The sequence below is a fragment of the Symphodus melops genome (genome assembly GCF_947650265.1).
Source record: "Symphodus melops genome assembly, chromosome: 6".
Classification (NCBI taxonomy): domain Eukaryota; kingdom Metazoa; phylum Chordata; class Actinopteri; order Labriformes; family Labridae; genus Symphodus; species Symphodus melops.
In genome coordinates, this window is record NC_136696.1 from 15,427,867 (window position 1) to 15,447,579 (window position 19,713).

General features: G+C 40.3%; 1 protein-coding gene across 3 annotated transcripts in view; it reads right to left on the bottom strand.

The window, feature by feature from the left end:
• The window catches only part of sema3ab (sema domain, immunoglobulin domain (Ig), short basic domain, secreted, (semaphorin) 3Ab), a 38,108-nt gene extending 18,710 nt beyond the window's left edge, over window positions 1-19,398 (bottom strand). The window contains exons 1-2 of one of the 3 annotated variants that reach the window (XM_079347093.1): window positions 19,164-19,398; window positions 3,264-3,634 (exon numbers count right to left, since the gene is read on the bottom strand). In XM_079347093.1, coding sequence (XP_079203219.1) covers window positions 3,264-3,375 — 112 coding nt within the window. In that variant the 5' untranslated portion in view covers window positions 3,376-3,634; window positions 19,164-19,398. Of the gene's footprint in view, window positions 1-3,263; window positions 3,635-3,743; window positions 4,063-19,163 lie in introns of those variants that run through there. The other 2 variants (XM_079347092.1, XM_079347094.1) reach the window with 2 other exon arrangements.
• Between the last annotated feature and the right edge of the window lie 315 nt (window positions 19,399-19,713).

The window sequence follows — 19,713 nt, forward strand, 5'->3', positions numbered from 1 at the left end:
ACAAAACACTTGAAGTGTTTACAGAGACTGATTCATTTATGCCTGAGGGAAAACACCACAAAGCATCTTCAGCGCTGTAATTTGTTTAGTGTCAAGCAGGAATGAAAACGGCTCCTCAACCGCCCTCACATATTAACAAGTTGGTTTTAGGTTGAAGATGATTGCTTGAGTTGCTGTGAACAACATATTGTGCTCAGGGCTTTTCACATTTTTCAGGTAATGAAGTTTGTGTCAAATTTTACATTGTGAGATATTAAAAGTTGGACAGTAAATCTAATAGTGCCATGTTTAGTTATATTGCGATGACAAGTATTGCAGTCAAGATTTGTAACTGAAACGTCATATTAATACATGATCAAAACAAACTATAGTTCAAACCAACGTAGTTGCACATGATATTTTGTCACAGTGGTAAAAAGTTCCCTGTATTTTACTTTGATGTGAATTTAAATGTATCAATGTATTCAACCATATTATCCAGCACTACATGACATTATTGCTGTTTATCAGTCTATTTTCATGTGAGATTATATAACCAGACCCATCTCCCTCCTCTGGATATCTTACTTTGCTGTTGTACAGATGACTGCAAAGAGGAACCACAGAGCTCTTCGGGAGCAAAGTCGAACACCCACATCCTAAACACATGGAGAACGACAACTATTCCGAATGCGAGAAACCCTCCAAACATTGGGGGTGTATCCCTTCCATGACCATTCAGAGATTATAATGTACACACCAGGAGAAACCCAACCCCGATCTGAAGATTCTTAACATGCTTATGGATTTATAGCCTTAAAGAGAACTTCCCCTTAGCCAGCTCTAGTTAAAAGTCGATCACAAGAATAACACAGAAAAAAAAACAGCTCACTGTATTACTATGCAAACGTGAACAGAAATATCAAATCTGATGGCAGCTTTTTTTTGTTTTACTTCTTGGTATTTAAGTGTAAGAGTTGTGCTAGTTTGATTGTACTCAAATGTAAGTGTGTGTGTGTGTGTGTCTATGAACTTCTGTACAGGTCTTTGGCTGTGTTACGGAAAAGGGTGGACAGGTTGAAGCAGAGGAATATTTTGGCAGTACACCCATCTCCTATAAAACTGAAGTTCCTTCTCTTCCCTTCTCTGGACAATAAACGTGCTCTACTTCTTCTTGCCCATAAACTTACAAACCATATGAATCTCTGTTTACTCCCCAGAGAATCTAATTTACCCTGGGGTTGCCAATCGATCACGTATCAGTCTGTGTCAAAGCGTAGCAAATGTTGAAATATCTCCATATATAGCCCGATGATTCACCGTAAAACCATCAGCTCCCACTACCTCACCATCACCCAGTCTCCTAGTTGTTGATACAGTTGGACCTTAGCTCATGTTTAGGTAGCCATGGGGAGCCATTGTTATCTTTCCCCCTACTCCAATGCCCTCCTGCCCCTCCACCCTCACTTTCAAAGAGCTGTTGGAAATCTCCTGGGGTTCAGGAGGGAGGTTGGGGATGTGGCTGTGAGCACTGGATACATGTGGGGGTGCATGTATGCCTTTGTTGGTTGGTCAGGGAAATTCGGTATGTATTGGGGCTCATACTGCGGGGGAGCAGGCCGTCGCTATGGTTCACACTTTCTAGATAAACACTTCCCTGCTGTGTTCATGTTAGTTCGGTCTTTGGTTAAGTCAAACACATGTTGAAGTCTGTGTCACTACACCCACACAGGGCACATATTTTCTCAGTATTCCCAGTGACCTGTAGGTGTCAGAATTCCCTTGTGGCACAGGGCAGATCTTCTACCCTCAGAACAGGACAACTTCTCAGACTAAGTCCTGTTCTGTAATTCACCACAGTAAATCATCAGATTTCCTCTCCAGGAGTAAATCTGAGTTGGCCTCATGGGTAATACATAATTTATATGATGGTATAAATGATTCATAGTGCAATAATCCCATGTCACTTGCCTAATGGGATTTAGAGTTTTATGAAATTCAACTGTATTATGTGAATAATATCTCCACCACATTGTGAGCATGAAAATGAAAACTGCTCCCTATCCTCTGGCTAGAAATTCTAAGCTGAGGATGGTGCCAATGATTGTAACCAGAAGCTTAAATGTGAATGAGAAAGAAATATTGAATCAAAAGGTGGCAGCCTATCTGTCCGTGATGCTACCTGGAGGCCCGACATCTAATAGAGATATCACTGCATGGGCGTGTTTCACCAAACTGACAGCATGTTGTTTTAAATGACTGATAAGCTCACAGGTATCATTAGCTATCTACAGATGGCCATGCATGTGTATGTGGATGCTTGTGTGTATAATTATGGATCTCCCAGTGCTGAGCGAGGAGCATTTCTCTTTGGGAAAGCCATCTGCTGAAACAGACCTGCACCATTCATCCTCAGTGTAATTACCATGCAGGAAAGAACGGAGCGGAAAAATGACATGCAGGGAAAAAAAGAGAAAGGGATGAAGAGAGAGAGGGATAAACGGTGCACAACTGGCAGGGAGTCAATGTCTGGCACCACATTTCATTGCAAATGTGACTAAAGCAGTTGATCAAAACGGCAACCGAAGGACAGGAAGAGAGAGGCCATCAGAGACAGATTTCAGTTGTATGACAGAAATACATCAAGCAGAAGCACTTCCTTTGATTTGGCAGGTGAAGTTTCTTTCCAGAATTTAACTTAACTTCCCTGATTTTCCAAAGTTTCCATAAGAACACAGTTTCGCTTATGGTTTTTTTCAACAGAACAGAATTGAATACAATGTTCATTCTTTTTACAACACTATAAATGACTACTTTAAAAAAAAAAAAACAGCACTTTCTTTGGGAACATAAATGTGAAATCAGAACCAAATTAAATAGTTTCATGTTGTATAATTTATCTTAACGACAGAGAAATCTTAAATAGCAGATTTGCATTATTCTGCCATGAAGCCACAGCATGCACAACATGCTCAATAGTAATTGTGAAGATTCATCTAATTAAAACTCACTTTTCCTTTGTTGATTTGCACATTTTTCCAGGTGTTAAGAGTGAAAGCACTTTCTACCTCACAGGAACATACAGTATAAGGCACAGCAGTTACTACAACTTCAAAAGGCAATGTGTTTCGAGTCTCCGCTTCATCAGCACACCACAGGCAGCTTGGAGTTTCAGCATACGTGATCATGAAGCAATGCTGTTGGACATTTAGGCTTTAACTCAGACATCACATTCTAAAAAGCTGAATCATTAAGCTTTTGTCGACACAAGGGCAAGAACTTACCTTTGTAGGAGAGTTTTAGTCGGGGGACATTGTTTTTGGTTTCTTCGTAACCCTTCACCCTGAGGAGAACCACCCCAAACAGCAGCATAACGCTGCCCCAGAGAGAGCCCATGGTCCTGGGGCAATACTGGCCAGAAAGGTCCCTAAAAGGTCCGCCTCCAGTGCAGTAAGTCTTGGATCTGGTGTGACAGATGAAGAAGTCCTTGTAGAATAAATTGTTTTGCTGTCCACTGATTAAAAATAAATAGCTCGTGGTTCAGTCCAGACTGGTTCTCTGCAGGTCTGGTCCCCTGCCAAAATCCAAAAACCCTTTTCCTGTTCCAGGGGTCAATGGCCAAAAATTAAGATTCAAACTCCAGGAGAGACAGATCCTGCAAAGCAGAATTTGGGGTTATGGGTCAATGTCAAAGCAAGAAAGCCTCCTACCCCAGTAAGTCCAGGGTAAACTTAACCAAAGTAAGCCATTAAAGAGATTCTCACCATAATATATGTTAGGATGAGTGAGATCTGGATATGACGGCCATAGTTTTCAGTCCCAGAGCCCAAACAGCATAAGGCTATGTTTAAACATCCTACTTATCGCTGAGTCTCTACCTTAGGCTAAAAGAGAAAAACAGGTCCAGTTTGTTTCAGCTGTTAATCCAGTCTGCTTGGTAAGCACAATCTGCACCGACTCTGTCTGTCTCTCCCTCTCACTCTGTTTTCTATCAACCGCTCCCTCTCTCTCTCTCCACTTAACAGTACTCCGGACTAGTTCAGCCACACTCACCGCAGCTCTGCCCTGTCCCCACAGCACAAGGCACACAGTGCAACTGAGAACAGCTGAGGCAGACAGCAGAGTCAGAGTGAAAGAGAGAGAGAGAGAGAGAGAGAGAGAGAGAGAGAGAGAAGGAGCGAGAGTGATGTAGGTGGGAGAGAGGGTGACAGAGAGCATAGAAAGCGTGAGAGAAAACAGTGAAAGCAAAGGTGGAGGAGGAGGAGGAAAGGTTAGGGCAAGGCAAGAGGCTAGAAAGAGCATGAAACAGAAGCACACAGTGGGACATGTGAGCAGAACTTCTGGGAAACTCATTCTTAGAAATCATTTTTGATTTTACTGTAGATTAGACCTTAAATACAGAACGCTCTTTTTTAAATCAGATTTTGCAACTTTATACAAATACAAATACAAATGATGTAAAAAGGGAAAATAGAAAAGCTATACAACAACTTAAAGACGTTTTCTGTGTTCGTATTTAGCTTGAAGATTCCCCTAAATGCTAGACAAGCTTTTCTGTCTGTTAATGTGCCTGCACTGGTTTTTCCTGACAATGACTGATTATAATGAAATCAAATTATTTTATAATACAGCATTTCCAAAATGAATAAGTGTGTCATGATTTTAATTTTTATAATCGAAAATAAGAAATCAGACAGTGAAGTCAGACAGTAAGACTGCAAAAACGCTACACCCACTGCATGCTATTTAACTGGCTCCAACATGAAATTCACCTGAGACAGATTGATTTGCGCTCAAGATGACATCACAGTGACGTAACTCATGCTCTATGAGGAACTATCTGGACAATAGACCAATACATCTTGTCAGGCCCATCTTTCTGGTGATGGCGCCACTTAAGTTTGGACAATCACATGGGTGATCACAGGAGTTCCAAGAATGAATGTCATGCTCACATTCATTTTCAAGCAAAACCTGTCTTACGTGTTATTGTGTGACAAAACTCATTCAGTGTAAATCTAAAAATTAACTTGAACTGAACATGTCATTCCGGGAATATTGTTTTATAAAAATGAACACTGGCCATGTGCACATTTCTTTTATTGTGGATAAAGCTGGTCATGGTGACAAAATAAATAAAGTGCAAAAATTTGACCATGATTGCCTACAGTATTCCAAAAAAAATTACAACACCAGATTCTATCTTACATAGTCTCATCAGAACAAAGACAGATTGATTGGGGCATTTTTGTGCTACTCCATCATTGTCTAGAGGGGAGGTTCCTGTCTTTTCTTTCAAACCATTCCAAATGAGATGTCAATCTCTTTCTAAACAGGAGCCCATCAGTGAGCTGATTCCTCCTCGTCGTGAATGATAATGACTTCAGTGGCAATGGTGTGGTTAAGACCTCTAACAGGCTGTATCCATCTGGATAAAGAGCCATCAGACAGTGGGAGGAGAGCTGAACTAATCCTGTAGTGAGTAGATGGGCCTCACGGTTATGCTAATGCAGGCTGGCGCTTGGAGGTTCCAGGGAGAACACTGGAGACTATGGAGAACAAGTGTCACGCCACAGTCTCTGCTTCCCAAACAGACTGGATTAGGGGCTGGAACAGACAGGTCGCTTTCTTTGCTGTGTGGGATTGGCAATGTTGATGTACTAGTTCATTATTCCAAGCATCATGTAACACAATCTGCCATAACTGATTCCGGACAAAGTGATTGTTTGAGGTGAAATTGAGAGTGAATGGCCCACTTGAGAGTGTGACTCCCCACTCCAACTGGTAATACGCCTTGCATTTTAACAAATACAGAGTGTTTTCATGGATTTAAAGTTGAAATGTTAAGTAGCAACTTCAGCTTGTACTGTATGTCCCATCAATAACATTACTTGAGCACTTGGTTCTTATACTGTGAACTGACATACTGTCAGTGAGGCTTCTTTTTTTCCAATTTAGATCCAAAAGGCATCTGCATTTGGTTGACATTCTTAAAGACCTCTTATCCTCAAGACGTCTTCAGTTCTAGGAAGAACATCTTCAACTTAACGTTTGGATTAAACCTAGAGTTGCTATGACCTGAAAGACAGATGACCATAGTGTTATATTTGACATATATTAAATTCTGTTTGTGACAGGCTTGACAATTGGCTTCTAAATACTTCTGTCCACTCTTCAAAGAAAGAGAAAACTGGTAAAAATCCTGACACATGTGAGGCATTCAGAGCCATTCATGATTCACAACAGTTTCTCTGGAGCATAAATTTCTCGACTTAAATTGTTCTTTTGATGAACCCCAAAAAAGCTTAAATTTACTTCTGAATGTCCTGGAAGGAAACATTGCATAAACTCTTCCCAAGACAAACATATCTCATGTCACTTTAGATAAGTCACTTTCACGTGTAAAGTCCAGATAAATATCTCAGTTTGAGATGTTACAAGCCAAAAAAAAACGAGACAGCTTGTAATGAATAAAAGTAACTGCCAGTGCTGACTTGTTCGGTTTCTTAAAAATCACTATCAACCAAGGATTGAAAAAAATGTAACTTGTAACATCATAGAGATTAGATAGATTGTTATCTGAACTTGACAGATGAATGTGGCTTACATTAAGAGAAAAATAATATTTTTAACAAGTGATAAAATACACTTTGAATTAGAGCTTTTGCAGTGAAGTTTTGCATCTTTTTTCTCTCAGATTCAAAGTTTACTCTGGCAAAAGAGTCCTTTGATATTGTTAAACTCTTTAGCCTTACACACATTGACCTAGCTAGGGTTTGCATACTTAATGTCTGGGTGTTTACAGAGCCCAGTAGCAGTTGTGTTTTTCAAGGAGATGCCCCACTCTGAAGTACCAATTCAGTCTTGTGGTCTGAACTCTTCTATTTACTAAGACAGAGAGCCCTGAGTACTCTGAACATTTCAGAGTTCATGAATTCATATGTGCAAGTGAATTAGGGGAAGATCGTTTTTTTTTAAAGCGTGGAGAGGCAAGCATTGGTAGTTGGGCTGATTAGAGTTGTGAAGTAGGAACAGGACAAGGAGGAGATCTGTTGATACCCCTTGAAGCAGGAGCCCCCCATCACAGTTAACTCGGTCCTCCTTAAACAGTACCCTCCCTGCATCACCACACCTCCTGCCCACACAAGTACACTCCCGACCCTCAGATCTCTCCGCACACAAGCTGCTTTCCTCTTCTGTCTCTTTGAGCATCACCTTCCCCCACCTCCATTCTAGCCCTTCGTAACCCCCAACTGCTGCTGTGTATGTCAATCCCTCTGCACCTATACCCCCCCCCCCCCAAGAAAAAAAAAAAAAACTTGTTCCAACACTTTGTCCATTCCTCTGCCCACTCCTCCTCTATTCTGTTTCATTCTCTCTGACCTCCTCCTACTCTTCACAAGCTTGGGAACATAATCCCCTAAATGAGAGGATTTTGCTCAGCAAAATGATCCACAAATCAAAGGCAAGCATATTAACCACATTTGCCGCCCACCTACCCTTTACAACACCAGGCTCCATAGTTCAACCCTGCATCCACCCACCCAGATTTAGTTAAGATTCGCTCCACATCAGGCAACATTGAGTGATTGGAGCAGCCAGCATGTGGCATAAAAAAAAACACTTACATTCAGAAGAATAGAAGCATGTTCAGAAATGATCAAGTGGAACAGGTTTGGTATGACTGCTTTGGAATAATTCAGGAACACATTCCCAGAAGAAAGTTTAAATGCCATTGTATGACACTGGATTCTCCAGCCCCAGATGAGGTTGAGATATATGGCGCAGTCATTCAGTTTGCCTTGGATATAGGGTTGCTGCCTATGACAGGGCTGATGTATTGGCATAAAACACATGCACACACACACACACACATACACACACACACACACCAACATACACTGATGGAAGCCAGCTGTGTGAGTCGACAGGATCTGGTATGAAGGGAAAAGGGAACTGGAGCTACTGGGATCAGTTCTAACTTACCGGCACATCTTGGAGACAATATACAAGAAAAACATATCAAACTTACCGATGTTTAACACTAGTAGTACTGTTTGGAATACAAGTTGGGACAGGGTGAAACCATACTTAAGCGAATCTGTTATCCTTGTCATCAAACAGTGGGAAAACTATTTTCAACTTAGGATCTTCCATGTAAGCAGACTCGTGAGAGAATGGCATAAATAGAGAATGCTGTGCACATTCATGACTGAATAAACCAAACGCTGTTGGTAATTTACTCTTTCTTGATGAAATATGGATGAAAAATACAGCAAAAACCTCAGAGCTATGAATAAATTACTGGGAACAGTGCATCATCTTCAACACAGAGACCACCACACCCTTTTGGTGGCAACCAAAGGATCCAACATGGCAAAACTGAGAATGTGCATTTTGTCAGTTTATGTGACCATTTAGGAAAAAAACTTACATCTTGTATGTCCACCAAAAACTGAGGAACATTCACATAGTTTTCTGAAATGTAATTAAATATGAATGAGTATACACATTTCATTTCATTCACAACATGGCTTCTCCAGAGGCCAGTGCCAGTTTGCTACAGATGGCAATAACACTAAGATCAGAAGACACAGCGTCTACTTGGATGTGCTTCACTCTTTCACCATCTGCATGAATTTATCATTATCCATCAATATTTCAACCTATTGGCTACCTGCCTCTCACCTCTGCAGGGATCTGCAAAAAAACATTCAGGCTCTCTTTAACTCGCATGTAGCCACTCAGAGATCACAGGAACAAGGCCAGAGGCAGTGACAGCACCTTTCTCAGTCAAATCCCCGAAACCCAATAGTCACACAGTATGACAACACTCAGCTGTATCAGCTGGAGTATTTCAAAACATACTGGTGTTTAAAATAAGCTTAAGCAATCGATTTGCATAGGACATTGTGTAAAAATCAGTGCAGACACATTTCCTCATTTCTGTGCACATAATTTTTTATTACCTTAATTAGAGCCTAAAGCCACTAATTTGATTTGTGTTGATTTTGGTTTGTCTTGCTTCTTAGAGGTGAGAGTGCAGGGTCATCCGCAGTAAGTGATCCTACAGTGGAAGCACTTCAGGTATTTGCTCAATATTTCAGTGTTCAGTGTTAATGTCGTGTTCGGTGTTGTTGCGTTAATTTGTTGGAGGACTTTTTTTCTATGGTTTTGACAGAGGTGTTCATCATGAAAACCTCCAAACTCTGCTCCCAAGTTTCTTTGCTGAGGTTTTACAGCACCATTTGGCAGACACTTACAATTTCCTTGGCAGATTTTGTCATGACTGTGCCTTTTGTAGCCTTTCTATTCATAGTGATCTGCTATTATATAGAATCAGCTTCTGTTCTGAAATGTATTTGTCCCAGTTGAGTTGTTTGGTTGATACTGTAGATAAAATCCAGATATACAGCACAGCCTCGGTCATATTTTCTATGTGATTATACTTGCATGATCCTATAGAACCTTTTGGTAAATTGGAAATATCCTTTGATAAACTGAGGTTACAATAGATACTGTATTATATTATGTGGAAAGATTGAGATTGAAGAGTGTGACAGTTAATTATTTACTTATTTAAAAAAAACAGTGCAGAAATACTGTATTTTATGTGTATGTATGCCTATCAGGCACTGTATTAAGTTATATCGAATACAGTTTTTTTTTTTTTTAATGACACTGACGTAAGCCCTGTGACCTCTGGCATAAAGGAATTTTTCATTGAAATGATCAGTCCATACTGTGATAAAGGAGTCCATACACCTGAAACATACTTTCTGGATTTTTTTTACAATTGATTTATTTTTACTCATGTTCTCCATCATTAAACTCAAAATATGTTACTTTTTTTTACAAGGCAAGAACAAATGCTGCACCTTCATAAATTTGTTTTATTCTGTTGAGAAAAAATATTGATGTTTTCAAAGTTTCAAAGCAGAGTCTCACTTTCCAGGAACAATGAGTGACACTGTTTGTCAGTTTTGGTTAAAATTGTGTGAGTATATGTGAGTATATGTGTATATAATGTCGTGACAGACAAGCTGAAACTCATCACTGATGCTGTTTATTGACTCAGCACACAGTGGCAGCGGTCTAGACATCACACAGCTCACTTCCTTGACATTATAACAGTTAACTGCCATGACCATACAGTTCATGTTATATCTATCAGTCACACTTCTGTAAACCTTAGGTAGCTTGAGGTGTGAAGAGGAAATAGAAGGAATGAGAGAGAAAAATAAATCACAAACTCTAAACCATGGTCCAGCATGTAATGGTATACCTGCTAGAAGTAGACATAACAATAATTTCTTCTATGCAAGCATGTGACCAACTTAAACCTTTTTCCCCTCAATGCGGGTAAGAGCCAATGGCAAATGAGTTAGCAAGACACACAGGAGCTCTAGTTTCCAGAACTTCAATCCTGCTGATACATAATTCTTAGGAAAGAGGCAACCCTGCCCTCCATTCTGTGCCAACCCAGAAAGACCCAAGAAATAATATTCAATAGTAAACATTTTTGAGGGTTTTGCCCGATGAGGAACAAAAATGTGACTGTTTGAATAGAACAAATGTAATTATCTGACAAACATAAGATTAACTTTACACATGAACAAGGCAGTTTTCAATCTGTGTCTTTTGTAATGTTACCTGGAGCTTACTGGGTGTTTATTTTTATACCAATATTAACTAATTGGGATTACACCTCTGCTGAGTCTTTGACCAGGAAAGGTGCATCTAAGTCTGTGTCTTCCTTAGTCTAAAAACAATATCTCTCATCAGTGAGGTAAAGAAATGACATAATGTATTCATAGCTAATTAACATAATCCAGTCATACAGAATCCGCGATAGTCATCTAAAATGTTCTGGTTTCCTCCAATCAGATGGATCTTATTTTTTGTTTGTTCCCCATCAAAACATTGGTCTTTCTTATCAACTTGGATACTTTCTCTAGGATATTCTGTATTTGTCCAAAGTAATGCCACATAAGCTTTGATAAACTTAACATCACTGCAAACTAAGACGTTGTGATAGTGAGCATTGAAGCGTCAAAGTCTCTCAGCATTCTTCTTCCCAAAGATTATACATGTTGAATGTCCTTGTGATGCTCCCTCGTGAATTTTAATCAAGCCACCTTACTTGCCACTGCTGACCCCTGAATGTGCACATCAGCAGTGTCAGGTGAGCCCATAAACATTGTGCATTCTGACGTTTAACGATGGATTAACTGACCTTGTCAATAGCGGGGCAGTCTGGAGGATAAGGGTGGGACTTGACTGATCGATCTGGGGCGTCTCTTTTAATGGGGCTTCTGGTGTTAAGCTGAGGTCAAACAGGAGGGATCCATGTGCCTCCATCCTTCCGCCCAGATTTATACCTTCAGTCAAAACCTTGACTCTGACATAAACCCAATAACTCCCATTCAGCCATGGACGGTTCTGTCCTCAAAGAATACAACCTACCCGTACTAAATCACAGAGAGCCACAAAAGATAAAAGAAGGGAGAGGTTCTCGGGGAGGACAAAACATGGAGAGCAATGACACTTAAGGAAAGAGAAGATGCAGACGTGTGAAAAAGGAATCTAAAAGGTTAAAAAAAAGAACATTCAGTTTCCATGAGAAGAAAGGACCAGAGGACAAGATTATTTTAAGAAGGGATAGGAGGAAACTCCATGCAAGTGGACATCAATCAACACAGTGTGATAGTTCAAAATGATCTTTTAGTGTTCCCCTGCATGGCTCCAAGGCTGCGCTTGTGTTAATGCCCACCTTGCTCGTGCAGGAACAACAGACAAAATCCTCCTTCTTGTTCACGCCTCTCAGCTGATGTCAGGTCTGTTTCTGTCTATACTTATCCAGATAACTTAAAGCCTCCTACAGCCTCAGTTTAAAGCTCACTCCGCTGAGGCCCGAGGGAGGTTGATAAAACAGCACCAATTCTACACTAATTAGTCGAGAGGAAATTGCACCTCATTCTAGCTTATTGCTGGACACAGAGCAGAAAATGTGACACAACATGTCTTTCATCCTGCCCAGTCAGCCCAGGTGTTTTATCTAAACTTACCACGGTACTTTCCCATATACATTTTTCAGGAATTAAGAAAAGTATTTATTTATTATTATTCACAGGAAAGAATGTTTGGGATTTCACCTTCTAAGACATCCAATTTCACCTCTTCCTCCTTTATGATCCCTCATGCAGGTCAGGTTGATACAAATGCCTGGACTTGCGCTGCAGTCTGCCAGGTGCAGCTATATAATTTTAACACGTTTTTTTTTTTTTTTAAACATCCGGCTCATAAATAATTATATGGCATGGGGGTTGAGGGTTATTGTTTCTTTTGCATAATGCCTCGCCACAATAAACTCTTGCAATGACCCCGACTATTTCACTGATGTAAAAAAAGCTTCATAAAAACATGTTTTTAACAGATCAAATGTCTTATCAAATGAACAGCATTTATCAAAATGAGTGTCCAGCAGACAAAAACAATTTATCATGGAAGGATATTGAGTTTAGTTTCACTTCTAAGAAGAGGGCCTGCATTCCTGTAAGGTTATATATGACTCTCACTGACTTGGATGGGTTTCTGCTCCAAATTAGAAAGAGAAAACCCCTACAACCTGCAGAAAGAGAAGGGATATTATTGTTTGACCCTCTTAGCGAAAGTATCAATAACTCCTGGGGCTTGTCACGGTCGAGGGAGAAAGGCTGTTACCTTGGGAGAAGAGAGAGACAACACATCCATCTCTCCATCTCTGATTTCAGCACTGATACCAAGCACTCCAAACTGAAATAATGTCAATATTGGCCGAGCAGACCTGGGAAGCAGCAAAGAGGACTGCAAAAGAAAAGAGAAGTTTACAGCATCCTCTTTGTGTAAATATGCGAAAATGTTCCAGCTGTCCAATTAAGCAGAAGCTCCAACCCAGAAACTCATGCCCAGGAAGGAACCCTTGGCCCTGCTTTCAGTACCCAGTGTATCACGCCACATTAGTCAGGCGCCAGTCTCTGCCAAGGCATCAAACCCAACACAGCCACTGCTTTCCAAGTATAAAATCTCATTCATCCCCCTCCTCCCCTTCCTCTCCCGCCCAAATCCATTTATCTCAACCTCGTCCAAGCCTCATGTTCTTCTGCTTGGGTGCCTCATCATAGTGCCAATAGATGTATATTCTTAACTGACCCAAGGGTAAACAGAGATGAAGGCAACCACTGTCACAGTGAGAGGACACCTTCTGGTAATTCTACTGATTGCATGCAAACACAAACAAAGGGAGTTGACATAACCATACCCACATGCACAGTCATTCTATTTCTGTCCATGACCCCCTGACCTCTGTGTTCAATGGCTTTGCCCCGCTGCCACTGATCACTCAGGGTTGTAGTGGCCGACCTGCCATTTCCAATCATCCCACAATGATCTGTGTCTTTCATGTCTCCGTCCAATTGGGAAGCTTTGTGTAAGTGCCTCATTTTGTTTTCCGAATTATGACTGATCCATTCAGTATGAGCACTGAGAGTGTTGTAAACATGGGTTTAAATGATTGCTAATGAGGACTCAGTTTTCTAATCTAGTTTGGTAGAGCGCTCACTATTTCAAGTTTCCGCCACATAATGTATTTATGGACCATCTCTATGTAAATGACCACTTTGTAGAAAACATGGCACGCTCTCCGATGTTATGATACGCTTTATACTTGAGATGCATAACAAACTCAACGGGAGCCAAACTCATTGTACCTCTGGATATTTTGCCTCGTTTTTTTTTAAACTATCAAATTGAGTGGAAAATGGACACATTTAACTTCTCCACTCTAAATAGGTAACAAAGCACAAGTGAGAATACAATGTTAGCTACATTGTTAAATTGAGTAATTAACCAAACCTGCAGTGGCATGTTATTATACTGTACTTGGCTTCCTCTCTATCTTGTATTTGGTCCGCCATGCAGCTGCATAACATATTGTGTTGTAGAGTTAGCGCCAAATAAGAAGACGTGGCTCATCTCCAACTCAATAATATCTGCAAGAAGCCTGCAGCTCATGGGATCCATAAGACTATATTACACCACAGAACAATAATAATCTTAAGAACAAACACAGACACTCAAGCTTGTGTATGATTTATTGATGTGATCTGTAATATCAGAGCCTTCAAGAGGGTTTGTCCCAATCGTTTGGTTACTTATATGTCTGGAGCGTGATGTACTAAGGATCTGTGACATGAGTGACATTCAGACTCTCACACCTGTATGGACAAGCTCATACTGACCCAACCTCACCCCATCACCCTGTGCTTCATAGGAAGGAAGGTCAGACTGCAAGGGGGAGGAACAGGAATTGACGGCACTCTTAAGAGTCTTCTCAAAACAAAGTGAAACTGACCTTAGGATACTAGAGTCAATAAAACACTCTATTTTACAAAGTCTGTCACCGTCCATGTTTGAGGGAAAATACAGACTCCAGGCTTCACGTATCCACCTCTACGTTGTCCCTTAAACATGATAAATGAACTACTTTCATTAACAACTTCATATTAACTTCATGTCAGTAATCAATTTGGACTTGAGCTGGTGGGGGTTTAGTGCCTTGCTCAAGGCCACCTTGGCAGTGCTCAAGAAGTGTTCTGGCACCTCTTCAGCTATCAGACCAACTTCCATTGTTTGGTCCGCATCCGCTTCCCAACCCAGTAACAACTACAGAAACTCTTCCACTCAGCCTTTAAAAACTTTGTAAAGACACAAGATTCAGTCCCAACCAATGGCCATCAAAAATATTTCCAGTGATCAAAACACTAAATTCTTCATTATTAACTGGAAAATGCAACACTATGGCTTGAACAATTATGCCTTCCACCAATTTAAAATTGTATGCAGTGTCCAAATTAAATCTTTTCTACGTCAACAGCAAACACGCCAACAATCAAATACAGAGTTAGCTATAAAAATGATCTCATTCCTTCTGATGGTACTTCCTTTTTTAAGTGGAACTCAAGGTTTGAACCTCTCTCTTGTGTTCTGGTTATGGTAGCTCTAGGCCTCTACTTGTTTTCTATTTAAAGCAAAGCAACTTTTGTTGCTGTCCAGTAAAAGTTTTAAGTAAATATCAATAAAGGTTCTTTTCTGTAGAATAATTGAGGTAAGCCAAAAAAAGAGTAAACTGCTGCAATCAGCGCTGATGTCAATGGACAAAGATGCACCAGTTAGATGGAGCTGTAGTGTCTAATTTAAGGTGGCTTTCTGCAAAGAAAGCAGGTAGCTGATAACAGAGAAGCAGATAATGTGTAAATGGGCGTAGCAGACATTTCGATTAATCACGTCTTAATTAGCCTTACCTTCATTAACTTTATCTTCATAACACTCTACAAAAGTTAATGACTCATTTAGCTAATTAGGATATCTGTGTGTGTGTGTGTGTGTGTGTGTGTGTGTGTGTGTGTGTGTGTGTGTGTGTGTGTGTGTGTGCGTGTGTGTGTGTGAGAGAGAGAGAGAGAGAGCGAGTGTGTGCACGGATAATTATGTGCCTTGGAGTCACTTTAGCATCAGCCAAACAATCATTTAAGGTAATTTAATAAGGCTTTGTCCTTCAATGACACAGGATGAGATTTATTCAGAACAGCAATCTAACCACTGAGGGTTTGGCTCAACTTGTTTGCCAGGAATTTGTGTTTGGTGAGTGTGTGAACATGTGTGTGGGCAGACATGTCTACATGTGTCAGTAAATGTCTGCACCACAGGTGGGGTGGGGCTGTGCTGGGTAATTTTGAGACACGTGTCCGGTTCCTCTACGCTGCCTTCACTTACAGAAAAGGGTAAGTCTGATACTTTGTCACAGTTTGCAAACAGAAGCGTCCGGTAGGGCAGAGGGGGTCACCTAATTGGTCAGCTAACATGACTTAACAGAGCACCCATCTGTGTCAACATCAAGATGCCTTTGGGTGGGGAGAAGGGTGTGTGGCTGTGATGAAGAGCTGAGCATTGGACAAGAGAAGATAAGGGAATTTAAAATGAGGATTGGTAATGATGCAGGGATGGTGTGTATCTGAGTTGGTTTGTTGAGCTCATCACTTGCTCATTGTGAGTTAAAAATTGGCAACTAGTCAATGAAAAATGTGAAAACAGTTTTCTTGCACTTAATTTGACTTTTTGTGGAAGATCAAAGGCACCATTACAAGTGAACTGCTGCATTATTCACAACTGATGGAGATCCATTAGTTGGAAAACCGAATCTGCTTGAAGGGGGTAGTTTTTCAAGTTAACCTTGGAGATAGTGACTGACAGTGAGTCCGAGCTCTTGACAAGGTTAAGATATATTTTCACACTGATTGCAACGAAAAGTACGACTATGTTTTGAGCAGTAGGCAACAAATCTATAAAACAAGACTCCATTTAACAAAGACTACCAGCAAGAAAGTAAAGTTACTAATCAGTGATAATAATCCTAGAAGTTTAGAAATAGCTGTGACTGTTGAGTATTGTGTTAAATGCAGTTCACTTACGCAAACAGAAATCGACTGCTGAAGATCTTTAAGAGATTGTATTTTACAATAACCCCCCAAAAAGCACATTTTGCCAAAAAGCAAGTTGTTTGCATCCGTGTAAATACCAGCAGTTTCACAGGCTCAAGCCATTTGCTATAATCTACACTAATGTAAAGCAGAAAGCATTTACTTGCAGTGATATAATTTAATTACATTTGGGAACTTTCCAACCCCTGTAAATGATATAAGATACTACTGCCCCATAACAAAGGAAGCCTTCATATATCTGATGCTTTATGAAGTAAAACAGGTTCTGTGTTTCCAAACCTGAAAGCTGTTTCATGACATTCCTCTGTCTACCACTTTTAAAAACTGTCCAGAAGACTATTTAAAGAGGGTTGGACTCTCTGGATCCTTAACAAAGAGCCTCCAGTGAGAGAAATGTTAAACTACCAGCTAACACTCAGAATGAATGTCTGTTTCATAATGAAACCATAATAATCATTGAGAATGTGCTGCTCATGCCAGTGACAGAATGTGGTTGGAGTAAACTAGTAGCACATTTCTTCTGAGCTATGTTAAGGCTCAATTTGCGCCGTGCATGCTGACCCTAATTCTGTGAGAGAAGAGGGTGTAATGAGAGGAAATAGCATAAGTGACTCCATGCGTTCTGTCACCCTGTACCTGACGAAAATAATAGATGGGGAACGCTACATCTCCAGTTGTTTTTGGGAGAGATGCTGTCAGCAGTAGCTCAATTCAGATTTCGTGAAATACTTACATTTAGACGTTTAACCTGTACCCTTTAAACCTCTTGTTTCACAGTGTGATACGAGAAATTTCAAAGCACAACATTACTTGCGTAACTTATTATCCTCTTGTTTCATTCCAAGCCTGTAAAAGCAAATGCTATGTTGTCTTGCCACAGTTTTGTTTTTGCACATTTGTAATTCAAACACTGAGTTCCCTTTTTGCTTTTCTTAGAAAGAATTCAAATTATACAGGATCTGGCTGAGCAGTAGCAGATGAGTTATGCTAACCCCTCTTAGCCTCATCTCCATGTGGTAACTGTCAGCTCCATTTAATAAGAGGTTTTTATTTTGCATTGTGCCCAGAAAAATGCAAATATACATACTTTTCAACAGCTGACCATGTGAGGAGAAATTTTAGATTAAAATGTGAGGAGACAACACATTTTCAGTTCCAGCTGGCCCAAATGCTCTTGCCCATGCAGAAACTTGGGACTTTGTATTTCACAAGAAGGAGGCTGCAAGTTTGCAGGAGCTCAGATACTGTTAAAAAACACTTGTCATCTTTGTTAAATTAGATGTCATGATTGTTGTAATTTAACAGTATGTGAAAATCCGTCAATCCATTTAAGTTGTATTTATTTAATTCTTGCAGTAACATTGTCCATAAATAGAGACCACTCTTGTTTAGAAGTTTATTCTGTTCTCCTTCGCTCTCTCTTGAGACCGGGCTCGCTGATGGTGTGTGTGTGTGTGTGTGTGTGTGTTCTACAGTATTTAGATCAGCATGAGCCACTGTCAGCACCTTTAACTAGTCTCTGAGTCTGTAGAGCAGCACGCTAGTAAAAACATTTTCGCACCTTGCTTCCAACATCTTACATAAAAGAACACATCCTTGTAAAAAACTGCTGACAAAAGACAAAAGATTTCTTCAAACACATGCTTTTGATTACTGCATATTTTACCTTTTTGCAGAATTTTGTCGTTAATTAATTTCTCCGACATACTTCAAAAAAGCATTCGTTTCTCACAAAGCGTCCCAAATGCTGATTTGAATTATTTTTCGTCATTACAAACAATGTGATATCTGTCTCACAGATGCAGAAACAAAGAAGTTTGACTAACCCAACACTGTGCTGTCGATTGTTGGTTCAAACTGCACTAAGCACTGCTGATAGGGGTATTTTAATGCATCATTGACCATTTGATAGATCAGCTATCTGGCTAAAGATCCTCAGTCAATTTGGTAGAGAGTTTGCATTTGCAGTTTTTTTTGCATGGGTGGTTAAATCATTAGTCATGACCTTCACTGTTCCTCTTGTTGTGTCTGAGGGATTTGTGATTTTTTTTAGTTATTGAAACTAATACAGCTAACTGTAATTTCTTCCTCAGAAACCAGCAAAAATATGATATATGATAATCGAAACAAAGCATTTAGCTGAACACATTTCCTCATGGCTTTTCATATAACTCCAACACGAGACAGTTTTCCCACACTGAAAACCTACTCTTTATCTCCAGACCAATATGATAATTATGATACTCTAAAGACTCCATAAAATCTGAGAGTTTATTACTGCACATTGAACACTAATTCCACAAAATATGCTGCCATCATAAATCACAAGGAAGCAAGCACACACAGAGTTCTTCAAGTTACGACACTGATGTCATGTACACACACACACATACTCACACTCACACGCACAAACAGTAGACTGTGTTACTAGATCACATTCAACAAACTGTAATTATGAGTCATTTTATTGCCGTGACAAAAGATGCAATCACTGACCTCTTTACCTTGACATCATGATATGAGCAAGGACAATAGACCTGTTTATGCAAAACCAACAACAACCTACTCTTACCCCAGGTAGACGTATCATATCGCGTATGATCATACTAAAAGAATGCTTGTTTATCTAAAAAAAGGGTGTCCACTTACAATTTTTAATCCAGAAGAGAGTCCTCTGTATTTCGAAGAGAATGTAGCCTTTAGGAGCTGGAGCCTTTAGGTGCATAAAAGAGAGACAGAGAGAAAGATGTGGATGTGCTTGGATCGTGTCCAGCATTGTAGTAGTGTTATGGGGGATGAGTTTAAGTAGGTAGTAGTATCAGTCCTCGCTACATCACTCCACCATCTGCCAAGTACCGATTATCAGAATCCCTCTCTCTCTGTCCCTCTGTCTTCCAAACATAAACACAGTTGTGTGTGTGTGTGTGTGTAGGTGTGTGTGTGTGTGTGTGTGTGTATGTATACAGATCCTTCCTTAGTAACTAGTCTGATGTTGAAAAAAAAACAACATATGAGGGCGCAGCAGTGTTGCTGTGTCTCACAGAATCACCTGGGAGCTGGAGGGTGACGTCATCTGCTCTCAGAGGAGGACAGGGTGCTGGGGCTGGGCATGCCCGCCTGCCGTCTGCCTTAGAGGGACTTGGGAGCAGAAGGCTATTTGGCAAAGAGAGCAACAAACATAAGGCAGGTATACAGAGTG